Raw genomic sequence first — 18,234 nt, 5'->3', positions numbered from 1 at the left:
AATTCATCCTAGGGTCTGCCCACCGCACTGGTAGGAAGGCTCAACCCATAAGGAGTCTAGGGAGGCAGTTGTTTTCAAAGGCAATGGCACTTTGTAAGGAGAAAAAGGAGACTGTCTGGGGAGAGATTAGGTGTTGTTATTGCTGGAGCTAGAGATGGAAAACACTGGAAGAGCCAGGGAGCCAGTTTTATCATTTGAGGTGAAAAATTCTACCCCATTGGCCTGATAAAGTGGCTTTGGTTGGTGATGATATTTAACAGCTGGGCTCCAGGGTGCAGTTTAGACCAAATATAATCTGTTTAGCTAGCCTTTTAAACTCAGATTAAAGGAAATGCCAATTGGGTACAGGACATGGGTGATAACCCTGTGTGAGCCTGTTGACTTTGCAGACAGAGAACATATCTATTCCTCAGCCGTTGACTTATCTCCTATACCAGCACGTGCTTTAGCTTTCTGGGAAAAATGAGATGGGGGTCTACAGGAACCCCCCTCTTCAGATACAGCATCCATTTTTCACTCCCTAAACCCACCTGTGCTTTCCCAGCCCCTTGCCAGGACTCAGGCCACCCTTCCACCTCAGGAAGTTCTCTCCAATCCTTTAAGCTTTTAAAATCCTAGGCAGTTACCCTGTTGGATGAAGCCTTTCCAAAACCTTTCCAACACTAAATGCGTTGGTCCCTTCCTTTGGGACCGCCCTGATATCTTTGTCCTTTGATTTTTTTAGTTGGAGTATAATTGCCTTACAACGTTGAGTTAGTTTCTGCTGTACAACAACAGCAATGGATACAAATAACAACATATATGTGTATATACATATATCTCCTCCCCCTTGAACCTCCCTCCCACCCCTCCAGGTCGTCACAGGGCAGCGCGCTGAGTTCCCTGTGGTTTGCAGTAGCTTCCCACTGGCTATCTCCTGTACACATGGCAGTGTATATATGTTAATGCTATGCTCTCTTCCCTCACTGTGCCCAAATGTCCATTCTCTACATGTGTCTCTACTCCTGTCCTGCAAATGGGTTCATCTGTGCAAATGGGTTCATCTGTCCCTTAAATGGTACAGGAGAGCATCAGATTAAAACCTTGCCGTAGACGTATCGTCTCTCCACCCAGCTGCGCACCTTCTATGTCCTCTCTCCACCCAGCTTCAGCCCTTCTAGGATTTACGATGTCTTTTTCATCCGGTCCACTCTCACGCCAGCCTCTGTTAATGTTTCTCCACTGCAGTGTTCCTGATGGTGTGTGTCAGTAGTGTACTCTCCATGTGAAGGAAGGCGAGTGAATAGGATCAGTGTGACCCTGAATCTGTGGCTTCTGTCTCTTGGGTTATTCAGTCAACATTCAGAAAAATTTTTTTTCTGAGTGCTATACTTGCTGTGTGCACTGTGGGATGTTACAGATACCTTGCAGGTGATAAAAAATGAAAGTGAAATATATTTTTGCCTTCTTGAATCTCATAGCTAATGCTTTGGGTTTCCCACTGGGGCTGGATGTGTGTGCATATAAGTGGCTAAATTTTACAGTGATGGATTGTCAGTCTGCAGGTTAAGAGGTCACTGTGCAAAGCTTAGATTGTCCTCTCTCAGCTGAACTCAGGTGCTGAAAAGAGACAGAAATGGCTCCTGACCTTGAGAAGTTTCTATTCTAGTCTAGTAGAGAGAAAGTATAAACCACATGGAGTAACACAGAAGACTCTATGCAGTATGACACTATTATTGGCATTGCAGAGGATTTACACAATTTCCCATGAGAGAATGTTCTAGATAAGTGAAATTTACCCTTGATTATCAAGTGCCCAAAATGTATACTGACTGCTTTTTGATTGAAGTCTTTCCATAAAGCTTTACAATTTCCCAGTCTTTTAAACAGAAGTTGCTGAACATAAATTAACTTTTTCTTTGGAGCCTTCAGTATTTCCAGGGATAAAAATTTCTCAATCAGAGGAGCCCATGTGGGCTGGATAATAGCACGGTTGAGTAGCTTGAGTACTGGTTGAATAGCTGCACTTAAAGGATCTTTCATAACATGTTGGCATCGTGCTGGAGAGAGAACACAAATGAAAATAGGAAAGGCATATTACTGGGATTGCAGATGATGCAAAGCTGGATGGACCAGCTAATGTACAGTGACAGAATCAATGCTGCCAGGAAGAGGCAATGGACTGGGACTGGCAAAATGAAGTTTAATAAGGATGAGTGTCAGCAGTTTGTGTGAAAAAGAACCTGGCTTTCAGCTGAGTACAGCCTCGGTGTAAGCTTTCCATCCAAGGTGGCTGCCAAAGTGCAGAGGTCCTTTACACGCACTGTTCCTCTTAATGGGCTTCCCTGGCGGCACAGTCGGTAAAAAATCCGCTTGCAGTACAGGAGACCCTGGTTTGATCCCTGGGTCAGGAAAAACCATGGAGGAGGGAAATGGCAACCCACTTCAGTATTCCTGCCTGGAAAATCCTGTGGTCAGAGGAGCCTATCTCTTAATCCTCTATAAGTGACTGTTATGTTCACTGTCCAGGGCAGTAAATTCTGGATAAGTTACTCATTCAGAGGTGGGTACCCGAGATGCCTAAAATCTAGCTGAGTCACATGAGAAAGGAAGAGAGGCCTCGAGAAGGGCATGATTCCTGGCTTGTGCAGCCCAACACACCAAGCTCAGAGGGGCCAAACCAGAACCAGAGGCAAAGCAGCATAAGGGAGATTCCCCTCTTTGAGAGGGGAGACTCTGAAGTGGGGACCCCATGTGGTCCTGTTGTTCCTGTCCCCAGAGGCACAAGCTGGCTGACTGAATCAGGGACATTAGAGGTAGACGCCATTCCCTGGGGGAGGGCCTGGGCTCTAAGGGCCCTCTGACTTTAGGATTCTCTCAAGCTTGTAAGCACCCAGCCACTGCTCCCCTTTGCTGGTGCCCAGAGCTCAGTTCTGTATTTCAGATTTGTTTTTTGGCATGTTTTTGCTTGCTTGCTTTGCTTGCATTGTGACTCTCGTTACTATCATCATATCTGCCTTGAAAGTCCTCTAAGCCCTTCTAATGTATTACTGTAGCCGAGAACAGTACCTGTGTCAATCAAGTGAGCTGAGAGTCACTGTTTATAGGAGAATGGCATAGAGATGGGGGCCCAGGGGTGCTCTGGGGAACTAAATGGCATAGTTTGAATACTGAGGCTTGGAAAGAGTCTCAGGAGTGCCCAGGGTCAGAAACTATTTCTGGTAGTGATTACACCTGCTCTCTATCTACCCACCAAACACATGTGCACATGCGTGTGCACACACACACACACACACACACACACACCCTCTGCTGTCTCAGTGGCCTACACTGCAGGCCTCTAGCAACTCCCATTTAGATTCTAGCTCCTGCCAGGGCCAGAGAAGAGGCAAGGCAGCTCCATGCACATGTGCACATGCGTGTGCACACACACACACACACACACACACACACACACACCCTCTGCTGTCTCAGTGGCCTACACTGCAGGCCTCTAGCAACTCCCATTTAGATTCTAGCTCCTGCCAGGGCCAGAGAAGAGGCAAGGCAGCTCCATGCACATGTGCACATGCGTGTGCACACACACACACACACACACACACACACACCCTCTGCTGTCTCAGTGGCCTACACTGCAGGCCTCTAGCAACTCCCATTTAGATTCTAGCTCCTGCCAGGGCCAGAGAAGAGGCAAGGCAGCTCCAGCTGTAAAAATAAAACAGCCTCTACAGCCAAGTGATGCTAGAGTCTGATATCCTGAAATCTGCTTCCCTATTGGCTTCTGATCTTTCTGACCCACCAATTCCTGACCGGTGCCCAGACCCTGACTGTTTGTTTAAATCTGGGGGCATTTCATATGCCACTCTCTACTCTGCCTTTCTGGCCTCTGCTTACTATAGAGGCTGACACCCCGCCCCCTTGACCTCCCATCCTATTCCCTCCCCCTCAACATATACAAGCCTGTGAGGATAAACTGAGCATCTGTTTATCAGATGCCCATCACCCACAGCCATTCAGACACAGCCCAGAGCTGAGCCCATGCCCAGACCACAAGGGGGGCCCAAAGCCCAGGAACCTACAGATCTTGCAGCCCTTTGAGGCCAAGCCAGTGTTTCCACAGCAACAGCAGAAACTAGGGGCACCTGGTAAGTCAGCACTTCTAAGCTCTGCAGGCGTTGGGCTGACTTCCGGCCAGGTCAGCATCCATCTGGGTCTCTCTGCTTTAGCCTTCCCTAGGGTAGGGTTTCGGAGAAGGCAATGGCACCCTACTCCAGTACTCTTGCCTGGAAAATCCCATGGGCAGAGGAGCCTGATAGGCTGCAGTCCATGGGATCGCGAAGAGTCAGACACGACTGAGCAACTTCACTTTCACTTTTCACTTTCATGCATTGGAGAAGGAAATGGCAACCCACTCCGGTATTCTTGTCTGGAGAATCCCAGGGATGGGGGATCCAGGTAGGCTGCCGTCTATGGGGTCGCACAGAGTCGGACACAACTGAAGTGACTTAGCAGCAGCAGCAGCAGGGTAAGGTTTGCAAAGCATGTTTTTTTTAAGTAACGAAACCTTTTTTTGAAACTAAATCTTAGGAGAATCAATATATGAAACTGATGGAAGAGGAAGTCCTACTCTGATTGGTCATGAGGGCTCAGAGCCCTGGCTGCCTGGGCCCGCTGCAACAGCTTGTGGCCACCCCATTCCCACAGCAGCCCCTGAGGTTTCAGGGGCAGTGAGTAGTTTGCACACCTCTGTCCTCAGGGAATACAAACAGGTGGTTAGGAGGGTGTCTGAGCTTGCACAGACTTAACCAGTAGAATCAGCATTCCTGCCCCCAGGGAAGGGCAGAGAGGCAGCTACACTGGACATCGCTTCTTTGCCAGGGAGGTGGTTGGGATGATGCCGTGAAGTCTCCAGCTCTGATGGGCTTAGCTCAGTGCTGAGGGGAACCTGCCCAGGATCCCATCCTGGACTCACTGCAAATTGTTCAGATGAACCAAAAGAGCCTCAATATAGGCCCATCTCCAGCGACCACCACCAATCTTCTGGGGGACTGCCACCTTCCCGATATGACAAGGCTCACCCCCAGCCGACCTGCAAGGAGAGCTTGGGTGTGCGCAGCCAACAGCAGGGTGCTGAGCAGCTGCATTTCTGACAGTACCCGTGCAGTGCCACCCGTGCCCGTGTCAGGACACAGTCAGATCCACACATCTGGCCAGGTTCTGGCTGTCACCACCATGAGCAGGGACAGTGGCAACATGGTAGGGTCAGGGTCCAAGGTGGGAGCAAGGAAGATCTGAGTTTGAATCCAGTGTTGTCACTACCTAGTCTTGAGCAAATTGTGTGTTGGCTGAAATGAAAGTTGCAAGTTAAGTTTTATTTGGGTACCTTACTGAGGACTATGGCCTGGGAGACAGCCTGGGTTACTGAGGAACTGCTCCAAAGAGCTGAGGCAGGAGCCAGGAAATATAGGAATTTATTTTTCTGGGAAAAAAAAGAAACATGTAGTCAAACATCAGAAGACTACTGCTAATCACAACAGGCATCTCCAGTTAATGATTTTAGTGCTTTTCTATTTACGAGAAGATATAAGAATCTGGAGCCATTGAAATGATTCCTTAGATACCCATCTTAACTATTTAGGGCCAATACCCAAAGTACAGAGGCTTCCTGTTTTTCTCCATCCTGCATTCCCCTCAGGGTGCATGACTGCAGGAGCTAAGGGCTTGATCCTTATAGAACTGGAATGGGCAACATTCTTTTCTTTCCCTGTAACCTCTCTAAACTGTAACCATTTTACTCACCTGGAAAATCAGAACAATAGAAGTACCTGCCTCATGGGGAGTTGTGAGGATGTTAAAAGCTTTCTGAGTGAGAAAGTGTGCATCAGAGTGCCCAGCTCATCTTCACGAATGATCGGTTGGTCCATCTCTGTCTTTCTTCCTGACGATGCCCTTGATGATGTTCTTAGTGAGAAAAGCACCGAACCAAGATCAACATCCAGATTTCTGTTCTCCTCAGACTACTATGATTAAAGCCACAACTGCCCTCTTCCTATTAAAGAACAACAGCAACAGCTTTCTAAAAACAATTAAAACCTGACATATCTAGAGAGCAATAAATAATCCCAATCCAAAGAGAGTGATGTTTTTAAAAGCTCATCACTAAGAGATGTCACCTGCAATTCACTAACAATGAACTAGTTCATTAGTAGACTGCACTACTCACCACTTAGGTCTTTGTGCCTCTCAGTCCAGGCTGGGTTAGAAAACTCTAGAGATGTCCTCACCCTTCACTTAAGAAAGTTTGAAAGAATCTTTTTCTTTGAAATCCACCTTGCTCCTTCTTATTTCATTTCTTCCTCTACATGGTCATGCTGGCATACCTGATTCCTGACCCTGAATCTCATCTTGAAGCATTTCATCTTTTCACTTCATTTAACAATAATAATGGGCCCTTTCTGAGGACTTCCTATAGGCCAGGCCTTTCCTGCATCATTTTACTTAAGGCACACATATGATGGTTTCAAAGTGTTGGGTATTACTACACGGAGTGATGAGGGTATCTGGGTTCAATGTTTGGTCCCAGACCATCTGTGGGTGCAGGCATTTAAACCCAGGTCATCTTAACTCCAGAACCTGAGCTTACTATCCTCTGCTCCACCTTTTCAAAGCTGTCTCTTTGAGCCCATCTCTTCTTAAGCACTGTCCGGAAATACCTCTCCAAGCCCAGGGTTTTGGCACACCAAGAAAAACCACAGAGCAGAAAAGCAGTAAGGCAGTAACACTGCCAACATAAATGTCACAGAATCCACGCACTCTAGCCATAGGAGGAGCTCTCATCTTAGAATCTAATTTTTCTTTGCACATAGTTCTGACGATTTCTGTTATCTAGTTTCCCAACTCACAGAATATTAGTCTTGGAAATTAGATACTGCGGAAAGGAAGGCTCATGGCAAATGTGAGGATGCAACACATTTTAGAAAATGATTAATCCTTAAGAATCCTGGAACTCCCAGAGGGGTTCTGAATAACCAAGGTTTTATTGTAAAAGAAAAATCAGCGGGCTAGAAAACTAACAGACGCCACCACCAGACAGGGTTTTATTTACTGTGCCTCAGCCTTCTCTGTGTGCCAGTGTCCACAGACCTGGACTGTGGGACCACTGAGTAACAGGAGAACCACCAGGAACCCCAGCTGTCAAGGTGGCGGGCCAGGCTAGCTGGTTTGCACGTGTCATTTCATCTTCACAACAGCTTTACCAAAGACTGGGAGTCATAGAGTCCTCATTTATTTTTTTAGGTGAGAGAAATGAAGCCCAGAGAGGTTGAATAACTTGCCCAGGGTCACACAGCCAAGTCCTGGCTGACTCGAGAGCCCTCGCTCTTCCCCACTTGACGCACTATCTCATAATCACAGACCACACCCAGGCTAAATCACCAAGCACGTGGCATCACTCACAGTGGGGAGGGGGACATCTGAACAGACCTGAGCCCACCGAACAACACATGAGAAAACAGCACAGTTGTTTTCTAAACAACTAACAACTATCCCGCTAAAGCTGAGCCTGGGGCTGCCATTGGACCAGGCCCAGGTATTTGGGGCCGGCGTCAGGACTGTGATTGTGAATAAAGATAAGGAATATGGGCTGGCCCATGCTGTCTGGGGGACCAAGAATTTCCCCTGGGGTTGAATTAGATGAGTGGTTTCCAGCTGGCTGCCATGAAAGGCATGTCGCATGGTAGCTTTAGGTTCAGAGGGACCTGGATTGATATCTCGACTCCACCCCTCACATCGGGGACCCTGGAACCTCTTCCCTAACCTCTTTGGGTAACATTCCTGGTATGCAGAAGGCACTCTACACGGGTTGATTCCTTTCTCCTCCCTTTTGAGAGGAACCCAGAGAAAGTAGCCCCACCGATTGTGCAGGCTCTGAGCCTCCTGAAAGGCCATCACAAACTGGAGTTCTATTAGGATTTGTGCCAAAGAGGCAGAAAACCGAAAGGCTGTCTGTCAGTCGGTCCTCTCGGAAAGTAACCCTGGGAGCACTGAGTCTTTAGAAGCTTCACAGACGGCCATGAGTCATGGGGCCAGTGGGGGACCATCGCCCAGGTCTAGCGGTGCCTCAGACCTGCTGCAGGTCTCCCTCCTTGATCAACAGAGGAAAGGGAAACACTGATTCCACCATCAAGCTGCCTCTCAGCTGCCTGGGACCATGAGCGGGCCGTGAGGAAGGTCCAGTTCAGCACCCCCTGGCCTTCCCAGCAGTGCTTCCACCTCCCGCGAGGGGGCAGCACCTCCACCCACCGTCAGGGTCCAAGCACTCCCTGCCCCTCCCAGAGGGCACTCTCCTCCCGAGTCACAAGCTCAGCAGAGCTTCTCCCTCCTCCAGGAGAATTAGTGACAGTGTCCACAAGGGCTGGGTTAACCAGAAGCACAGGGCTTTTCTTCCAGCAAATGGTCAGAGAGGAAAGATGGTCCTTCTGCAGCACAGAACTCATCAGTCAGACACAAGGAAATCTCTGTGGGGGAACAAGAGAGAAGAGGGAAATGGAGCAGGCTGCCTTCTGGAGCAGCTCTTATCTTACCAAAATGCTCCTAGCAGGGTTAAAAAAATCAAATAATATTGAAAAAGATCATAATAAAAAAAATAGCTGTCTCTTCCACAGACCTCCCCCAACCCAGAGCCAAAAACTTAACTTTCCTAATTGCTTCTTCTGGTATTAAGTGCCACAGTCCTATATGACTTTCCTATTTTAATTGTAGCTTCCCAGGTGGCGCTAATGGTAAAGAACCTGCCTGCCAAAGCAGGAGACATAAAAGAGGTGGGTTCGATCCCTGGGTTGGGAAGATCCCCTGGAGGAAGGCATAGCAACCCATTGCAGTATTCTTGCCTGAAGAATCCCATGGACAGAGGAACCTGGTGGGCTACAGTCCACAGGATCACAAAGAGTTGGACACGACTGAAGCGACTTAACACACACATATTAATTGTTACCACTTTTAGACATTATCAGTTGTCTTCTGATTATAGTCAATGAGGATTTTGTATTCTCACATCACCCAATTCTCCTCCATCTCTCAGTACAGGCATATAATTCAATAATCAAATTTCAACACTATGGTTATGTAAATTCCATCTACTTCAAACATCACAGAATTGACTATATCTGCATTTCCTTCCCTGTTCAGTTTTGATTTTTCTTGCAGTCAGAAGTGTTATTGTTTTCTCACTTTAAGAGGGTTTCCAAGTTAGGAGTTAAGCTTTTCTATATCTTTTCCTTTCAGTTTATATCATGGTCCCATTGTTGGGAACAACTCTCTTGTATGTGACTCAGTATTTACTGAGTGTCTGCTTTTGCAATTTATCCTATTAGGTGTTAAGAGATATAGAAACATGTTCTTTGGCCTTTTGCAGCCTAGAATTCAGTTAAGAGAATTAACTGACTGCTGCTGCTAAGTCACTTCAGTCGTGTCCGACTCTGTGTGACCCCATAGACAGCAGCCCACCAGGCTCCCCTGTCCCTAGGATTCTCCAGGCAAGAACACTGGAGTGGGTTGCCATTTCCTGCTCCAATGCATGAAAATGAAAAGTGAAAGTGAAGTCGCTCAGTCGTGTCCGACTCTTAGCGACCCCATGGACTGCAGCCTACCAGGCTTCTCCGTCCATGGGATTTTCCAGGCAAGAGTACTGGAGTGGGGTGACAGTGCCTTCTCCAAAGAGACAAGCGAGGTACACATAAAAAGATAAACAGTGCAAGCATGAAGCAACAATTTGAGCATTGCCCTGGGTGGTCTGTGATGCGTGTGGAGTTAATAGGACCCACAGGAATGTTCTGGAGCCAGAGGCTAGAGGCACACAGAAGGTTTTCTGGGGGACACCAGGCCTGAACTGGCTTTGAAGTCTCATCAAAGCAGAGATAAGAAGAGAATATTCCAAGGGAGGGGATCAATGAAGAGATGGTCCTGGACCCCAAACATAGGAAACATCTTTGAACAGGACTCAGTCTCAATTTTCTCATTATTAAAATGCAAGGAGAAGCTGCAACTGGTACTATGGTTGTTTGAGAGAAAACCCCTAATCTTAGGAAATAAACACTGAAATACTTAGGGCCAAAAATGTATGTAACCTTCAAATGGTTCAGAAACAAACAAAAATGGATACAGTGTAGGACATTCCTTGCACTATTATCATTTTGGGACCCTTTGGAACTTTGTAGTTATTTGGCAAGTTATAAAGACACCTTCAAGAACTCTATCTTAAGGAAATAATCACATTCATATAAGCTTAATGATTTAAGCAGAAAATTATTCTTTGTTCCATTGTAGCAAAGAAAGAAAAGAAATCAATTTAAATATTCAACAAAAGGAAAATGGCTAAGTAAATTCTATAGTACTTCATGCTGCCAGGAGCATGGATTTTTCCAGTAAACTTAAGTCTCAAAAGAAAATGATCAAAGTACAATGTCAAATGAAAAAACGGAGGATAAAAGCCAGCACATACTATATAAATCCAATTATGTATCTATATAGACATTAAAAATTGAAGAAAATATACCACAGTATTAACAGTAGTAAGATTGAGGGTAATTTTATATTTAAGTTTTCTATATTTTAAAGTTTTCCATAGTGAACAGGTGTTTTTCTAATAAGAAAATGAATATAGTTTTATAAAAAGCTAAAGAAAATAAGATTAGTGCACAGACCCAGGGTTATTTTCATAATTTTTAAGGACATAACTCAGTTGGTAAAGAATCTGCCTGCATTGCAGGAGACCCCGGGTTGATTCCTGGGTCAGGAAGATGTGCTGGAGAAGGGATAGGCTACCCACTCCAGTATTCTTGGGCTTCCCTTGTGGATCAGCTGGCAAAGAATCAACCTGCAATGAGGGAGACCTGGGTTCAATCCCTGGGTTGGGAAGATCCCCTGGAGAAGGGATAGGCTGTATTCTAGCCCGGAGAATTCCATGGACTGTATAGTCCACATGGTCGTAAAGAGTCGGACACGACTGAGTGACTTTCACTTCACTCACAGGATAGAATTGTTAATGTTTATTTTTTGAAATCATATTCATAATGGGTGTTTTTTATATCTCTTAAAAAATGGAAAAGACTGTTTACCCTATAGAGTTATTGGCAGGATTGAATGAAATAATCTTTGTAATGTGCTAAGCCAACTCACTGGAAAAGCCCCTGATGCTGGGAGAGATTGAAGGCAAAAGAAGAAGAGGGGAGCAGAGGATGAGCTGGTTAGACAGCATCACTGACTCACTGGACATGAACTTGAGCAAATTCCAGGAGATAGCGAAGGACAGGGAGGCCTGGCGTGCTGTGGTCCATGGGGTCACAAAGAGTTGGACACGACTTGGCAACTTAACAGCAAAGCAGCACAGGCCCGCCCAAGGAAGAATATATATATGTAATGTTGTTGTTGTTTAGCTGCTAAGTCATATCTGACTCTTCTGTGACCCAGAGACTGTAGCCCACCAGGCTCCTCTGTCCATGGAATTCTTCAGGCAAGAATACTGAAGTGGGCTGTCATTTCCTCTTCCAGGGGTTCTTCCCAACTCCAGGGATCAAACCCCAGTCTCCTGCATTGGCAGGTGGATTCTTTACCACTGAGCCAGCAGGGAAGCCCACATATGTAATATACACCATAGCTAGCTGTTTTAATAAACCTCATCTCCCTGCTTCTTGCTTGCCAGCCTGTAGTTGACAGTGAGTTTAGTCGGACGGGGGCTGGGCCCCGGGTCGGGCAGGGGTGACCCACCCTGGCCTCCGCAGGTGGCGGGCGAGTACTTCAAGAACACCACGCTGCTGCTGGTGGGCGTCATCTGCGTGGCGGCGGCCGTGGAGAAGTGGAACCTGCATAAGCGCATTGCTCTGCGCATGGTCCTGATGGCTGGAGCCAAGCCGGGCATGTAAGTCACACTTAGCACACCTCCCCAGCTCCCAGCGGGCCCCCCGGACAGTCAGAGGGATGTCCACTTGAGGTTTTCTACCAAAAGGGATGGGAGGACACCAGGGCCACGAGGCTCCCTCCTCCCCCTCCAGGGGGGGGACCATGGAATGGAGACTTTAGTGTCCTTTATTGTCACAGTCTTCCCTGGTGGCTCAGAGGTTAAAGCGTCTGCCTCCAATGCAGGAGACCCGGGTTCAACCCCTGGGTTGGGAAGATCCCCTGGAGAAGGAAATGGTAACCCACTCCAGGATTCTTGCCTGGAGAATCCCATGGACGCAGAAGCCTGGTGGGCTACAGTCCATGGGGTCGCAAAGAGTCGGACACGACTGAGCGGCTTCACTTACTTACTTACTTACTTATTGTCACAATCTAAGTAACCCGAGTAACCGAGACTCCTGGTACAGCAGGTTACAGCATCTAAGGGGCTCATTCAATAAAGCAACATGGACCAGCGAAAACTGTTTCCCAACCTTTTTCCTGGTGTATCAGGTAACAGGCTGGACAAGGAAGCGGTGTCTCCTTGGTCATTTAAGGAGGTGTGGCAGTTTCCTGCCATCCATCCCAGCTCTTGTTGTCACTGGTTCAGACCACAGGCCTGTCAAACGTGGCGTCTGACCTGGTCTGCAGTCCCTCAGCTGTCTCCTCTCTTTGCTGTCAGGAGGGGCACTTGGGAATGTGTAGGAGGTCAGGACTGAAGGTGTTGTGTGAACTCACTCCCACTCTGCTGGATAATAACCCTGCCCTTCCCTTTGGAATACTGTCCTCACCTCCTTCTAGCTTACAACTTTCTTGCAACCCTTTTTCCCTGGCTCCTTTGGGAATCCAACAGAGCGTAAATAAATAATATGGTATTTGTTTTCAACATTAGTCATTAGATGAATACAGGTTATAATTCAAAAGATGTTCCCGTCTCCCACTTAACCACAGCTTTAACTCACAGCATAATTCTCAGTAATACCCTGAGTAATAACCTGAGTAATTCCCCCTAACTCAATAATAATCTAATATTGCACCCCACACTCGACCTGCTGGACACAGTTTGGCACTTCCCCACATGATATTTGGACTCTGCAGCTCTTAAAAACCCCTGAATACCATCTTCGAGAATTTTTATCCCATTGTGTTTCCACTCATCTCGGTTCACCACACCTCCCAACCCTGTGGGGCCCTCTGTTTGCTGGTGAGGGTCCAAGTCAGACAAATTCTTGTCTCCATCAGCCTACACAGAGGCTCCACTGGGGCTCTGGCACCTATCCAGTCATGATCCATAGGACATGCTAGCCCCTCATCTACATGCTTCCCTCCCCTCATCTCCTGCACAGTCAGTGATCCCACCTAAGGCGGTCCACACCTTTACGTTGACTTCTCCTATGGAAATGAGAACTGTATCTGTACACACAGAGCATGTTTTCAAAGTCAAGGAGAACCTGGATGTTATCTTTGATAGCCTTTCTCCAAGCCTCAACTCTTTAAGATACCAGCCTGAAAAAGTGGACACAGTGAAATTGAGCACTGGGGCCTTTGAGGGCTAAGCTTTCCACATGTTAGTAGTGGAACAGGTAGTGGGCAGAACCATGAGCTCCATCCATTCATCTCTATTCGGTCGCTAATAACTACGGTGACGTGGCTGCAAAGCAAGGAATGTGAAGGTATTCAGAGGTTTGCTGGCTGCAAGGGCCAAAAAAGAATTCCTTTATACCCACACAAAGAAACACACATCATCACCAGGCTAATGTCACCAAGCTCTCTCCACAGAGAGATGAGGAATCAGTTAAGTCCATGTCCTGTGACCCTATGACCGAAGCTACTCTTTGCTTAAGTAAGGGCTTTTTCTGGTGGTGTATGTTTGGGGGTGGAGGCGGGGTGGAATGCCAAGGCCACACTAGCCCATGAAGTGTGCTTCATTCATTCAACACATCTTTACATCTTTAATGTTTACTCTTGTGCCAAGCCCTGGGAGTACCACGTATGACATAAAACCCCAATGTTCTGGATAAACACCAGCGCCTGTGGGCTGGTAGGAGGCCCTGAGGGAGCCCGTGAGGTCAGAGGTTGGGCCCGGGGGGGTGGGCGTGCTGTGAGGCTGTCCCCCCACCCCACGCCCCTCCCTGCCTTCCAGGCTGCTGCTCTGCTTCATGTGTTGCACCACGCTGCTGTCCATGTGGCTCTCCAACACGTCCACCACCGCCATGGTCATGCCCATCGTGGAGGCCGTGCTGCAGGAGCTGGTCAGTGCCGAGGAGGAGCAGCTCGTGGCTGGCAACCCCAGCGCCGAAGAGGCCGAGCCCATCAGTACAGTTTGCTGGAGTTCATCTCCCCCTCGCTACTCCACCCCTCCTCCAGTGACACCGCCCAGCTTGGCACCTGCTCCCACCGCCCCCCCTCACCTGCTTCCCTCCCCTCATCTTCTGATGTTCCCATCCCCTGCCCTTTATCCCCCAACCTCCAGCCCTGCTCATCCAGAGGCTCCCTGTGACCCCCATTCCCAGCTGTTTCTCCCTGCCCTGCTTCCAGCAGCCTCTGCTGCTCCCTGCCCCTAGATGCTCAAGGATTAGCCCAGGACCCCAGCCTTTTGTCTGTGTCCCTGAGTCTCACCACATCCTCAGAGCGGAGGGAAGGGGAGTTGCCAGGCACCAGGCCCAGCAGGAGCCTGCATGCCTCTGGGTCCCCCTAGTCCAGCCCCAGCCTGGAGTCCCTGTCCTTCAGGGTCAAGTCCCGACTCCATGTCTCACTTTCTGCTTTCCTTTGCGGCTGTAGATCTCGATGTAAACAACAGCCAACCTCCCCTGGAACTCATCTTTGTCAATGAAGAGTGAGTATGACTGCCCTCCTCCCAGACGGAGCCCCGCCAGGTCCATCCCAGAGGTCAGGAAAGAGCCTGGGGAACAGCCCTTTCAGCGGGGCGGGCCACACTCACAGCTTGGCACACCACCACCACCACCACCCCCTGCCCGCCCTGATTTCCTCTCTGCCCAAGATCCTGAGGGCAACTCCCTTCAAAACTGGGTACTACAGGGCTGAGGGAAGAGGGGGAAAGACTATGCTGAACCTGATGGGACATACAGACTGTACATACATCTCCCAAGTAGAATTTCATCTAAATTGATGTCCCTCTTGGGAGAATGATATTTTAAAAATCTATCAGTGAAGAAAGTTTTGCATATTAGATATCGCTGGAGACACTTAAAGAACCACAAAGTATATTATAGGTATTGGATATGGTCTTACTAGGTTTGGTCTTGTTACATACGGCAAGGAAAAATTAAGTGGCACGTAGGGGATAACAGGACAGTTGGTGAGAGAGCCACGTGATGATGAAAACAAGCTTTTTTAGAAAAGGAGAAATCTGGTCTCAAACACTCATGTGAGGGAGATTCATGAACAGCTGATTTCTTCTGGACATCTGATATCAATATATGGCCTTCAAGGAAGACTGTGATGAATAGGACATTTTAAAAGCTGGATTTGTACTAGAGCTCTGTTGCACAGTTTGCTCTTTTCATAAAAAAACGGGGAACCCACAGTGAGTGAGACCAGCACTATGTGGAGAAATAGATGCAGGGCGGCCCCTCCTCCCACCACCGTCGTTGATCAGAATACTCTGGCCTTCCCTCCCCACCTTTGATGATATCTGGGGCAAATCCCACAGCTCCTTCCAGATACTAGAACAATCTCATTTTCAGATATTTGGCCATCGGGTCCAGGCTCATGTCAAAACCTCACTCTCATTTGAAGCTTCTCCCCACACTCTCGCGCTCACACTCAAGCCCCCGTCAGCCCAGGTCTGCAGGATGAGAGGTGACCGCGAGCGGGGGAGACAGCTGGCTTTTTCTCAGTCTTCCTCTACCTTCCCCTCCCCTCACCAACCCTCTCAGCTACTTCTGACTTCTCCAGGGTCAGGACAGAGGCTGTAGGGAGCAGGAAAGATACAGGGGCACAGCGGGTCTTGGCTGGAGGTGTTGGAGAGTGTGGCCAGTGCCCGGGGACTCAGGTCCCTACTCTTTCCCACATTGGGCATTCCCCTTCAGCGTCTTTAGTGTCCCCTGGAGGCCACCTCTGTGTAGGGCCTAAAGGCACGAGGGGCTCTTGGAGAGCTGCTCGGCCCCTTGGTTCTGTGTTCTGGTGGCTCTCTCCCCAGCTCCTTCCATCTGGGGTTGCCTCTGCCTCCATGATGGGGCCTTTTCACGGTGAGCACCTTCCCTGTGGGCCTGCCCCCGGCAGGAACCGCTGGACACCGAAAGCAGTAGCTGCTCCTGGTGCAGGGGTCCTTTCCCTTCTCACTCTGGCCTCCTGGGCAGTGATCACTGGCCTCTTGCCCTTGTTCTTTTCCAGACAAAAACACATGTCCCAAACTCCAAAGCTGAAGCTCAGGGTGTCCCTGGTCTCTTTCAGCAGCACTGGGGAGGGGGGGCGGCGTCTGGGGAGGGGGTTGCCAGGGTTGGTGGTGGTGTGAGGACGGCAGGATGGCACTCTGAGGGGATCCTCACCAGCCTCCTCACCCGATTTGGGAAGGAGGACAGGGAAATATCACAATACTCCCCCCAGGCTGACAACTCCCTCCAATGAACGCTTCCCTCTGAGCTCCACCAACTCCTGATAGAGCCTGGAGGTGGGTGACGACCACAGGGCCCCACACCCCACATGTGTGTCCAGCACCTCACTGGCTTTCCCAGTGGCTGAGCTCACAGGACCCACTGTCCTCAGAGCTCAGACAGACCAGAAACATGCCTTTAGTGCTGAGTGGAAGTCAGTAAGGCTGGTGTTACATCCCCATCTTCCTCTCTTCCAGCTCTCTCAAGGCAGAGCTGAAGAGAGGCCGGGGTGGGAGGGACTTGGCACTCGCGGTGACTCCCACCCTTGGGGGTGCAGCTGCTGCTGAGAAGCTCGCCCCTCTCTCCTGTGCCTTTCACCACATGTGGCCCTGGCCCTCCCTGCTCCTGTTCACCTTAGAGAAGCATTTCACGTTTCTCCTTCTAGATGGTCAGCCAGTGAGGCCACAGTCCAGGGCCCCAGGCTCTCCAGGAAGGCAGACATGTTCCTCTCTGGCACCATCACTTAGTACCCAGGCCGCCTGGGGAAGCTAGTAACCTCCCTCTACCTAGATTCCTACCCTGTAAATGTAGGTGACAGTACCTGCCCCACAGATCTGCTGTGAGGATTAACAAGGTCATGAGGATTGAAATCCATTCTTGAGTGCTCAGCTCCATGTTAGCTATTATTAGGAGTCTCGGGTTCCCTTCAAATGCAACACCCTGCCCTTGTCCCCACAAATCCTTACCACATCTCTCAAAGGTGAGATTCGTCTTCTTTGTAGCCAAGTCTGGAAGGGTCCTTTATACCAAACCCTGATGTGGGGAGAATCCCCATCTCAGCCATTCTGGGCCACTGCCATTTTTTCCACCTTCTTTGTTCTCTTCCAGCACGTCGAACGCAGACTTCAGTTCTCTGATGCAGAAAAAGGTATGGCCTTGGGTTTCTTCTGTGCTTTGAGATACTTAAAAGACCCTCAAGATAACTCATGGGGCCTTCCCTGGCAGTCCAGTGGTTAAGATGCCGCCTTTTCACTGCAAGGGGTGCAGGTTTGATCCCTGCTTGGGGAAAGGAGATCCTGCAAGCCGCACGGTACAGCCAAAAAAAAAAAAAATTATACAAAATAAAGGTAACTCAGAGACAGAGATGCCTGGCAGCTAGTCGAGAGCCCAGTGGCCTTCTCAGATGTGAGGGCAGAGAGGTGTTCACCTGAGCCTGGACATGTGAGGCTTCAGGCAATTCTGAACCCCAGGCCTGGTTTCTGGGCTTAGCTTCACAAAGGGACAGGCTAATTAACCTTACCTCACAGAAACCCAATAGTCAGCCATCCACAGATTCACCCTTAGGACTCCTTTCAGGAGGGGTTCATTTACAAAAATCCTACTACAAAAGGGGACAGTTTAAAGGTGAAAGTCAAGTTGCCCACACACTGCTCAGCCTTGCCCCTCCCCTAGGGCTGGTTTTACACCACTTCTCACCTCAGTCCCAATGGATGGGCCTTGATCAGTCCAAACTATGGACTTGGTTGTGTGAATTTTCTGTTTCATTTTCTCTGTGTTAAAATGAAGGGTTCTTCATGAGCTAATGGAGTTCTAGAAAGCCAAGCTCTCCTCTAAGGACAGAGCCATGTTTTTCCAAATTTCAACAGCCTCTTCATATGGGGAGCTTGGCTCCAGTCAGACAGGAACCTGTGAAAAGGAGGCAGGCACAGTGAGGGTGGCTGTCTACCACCTGTTCACCCTGGCTCTGCTCCCCAAGTCCCCAGGGAGG

The 18,234-nt window shown here is 48.8% G+C and overlaps 1 protein-coding gene, 1 long non-coding RNA gene and 1 other non-coding gene across 3 annotated transcripts in view; 2 read left to right on the top strand and 1 right to left on the bottom strand.

Annotated features, from left to right (window-relative positions):
* SLC13A4 (solute carrier family 13 member 4) overlaps positions 1–18,234 on the top strand; it is a 43,692-nt gene that overhangs the window by 9,228 nt on the left and 16,230 nt on the right. Inside the window, exons 3-6 of the mRNA XM_069588455.1 lie at positions 11,757–11,893; positions 14,054–14,226; positions 14,692–14,746; positions 17,355–17,394. Of these exons, the coding sequence (XP_069444556.1) occupies positions 11,757–11,893; positions 14,054–14,226; positions 14,692–14,746; positions 17,355–17,394 (405 nt within the window). The remainder of the gene's footprint in view (positions 1–11,756; positions 11,894–14,053; positions 14,227–14,691; positions 14,747–17,354; positions 17,395–18,234) is intronic.
* LOC138439535 (uncharacterized) lies at positions 1,698–18,152 on the bottom strand. The gene is made up of 3 exons (XR_011256760.1): positions 17,943–18,152; positions 17,213–17,379; positions 1,698–2,039 (listed from the first exon to the last, which is right to left on the bottom strand). It is a non-coding gene; the product is annotated as an uncharacterized lncRNA (long non-coding RNA).
* TRNAW-CCA (transfer RNA tryptophan (anticodon CCA)) lies at positions 12,076–12,147 on the top strand. Its single transcript has one exon. It is a non-coding gene; the product is annotated as a tRNA-Trp (tRNA).

This window comes from Ovis canadensis, chromosome 4 (assembly GCF_042477335.2).
Source record: "Ovis canadensis isolate MfBH-ARS-UI-01 breed Bighorn chromosome 4, ARS-UI_OviCan_v2, whole genome shotgun sequence".
Taxonomy (NCBI): Eukaryota; Metazoa; Chordata; class Mammalia; order Artiodactyla; family Bovidae; genus Ovis; species Ovis canadensis.
The sequence above is the reverse complement of the archived record's forward strand: the minus strand, read 5'-3'. Positions and strand labels throughout refer to the sequence as shown.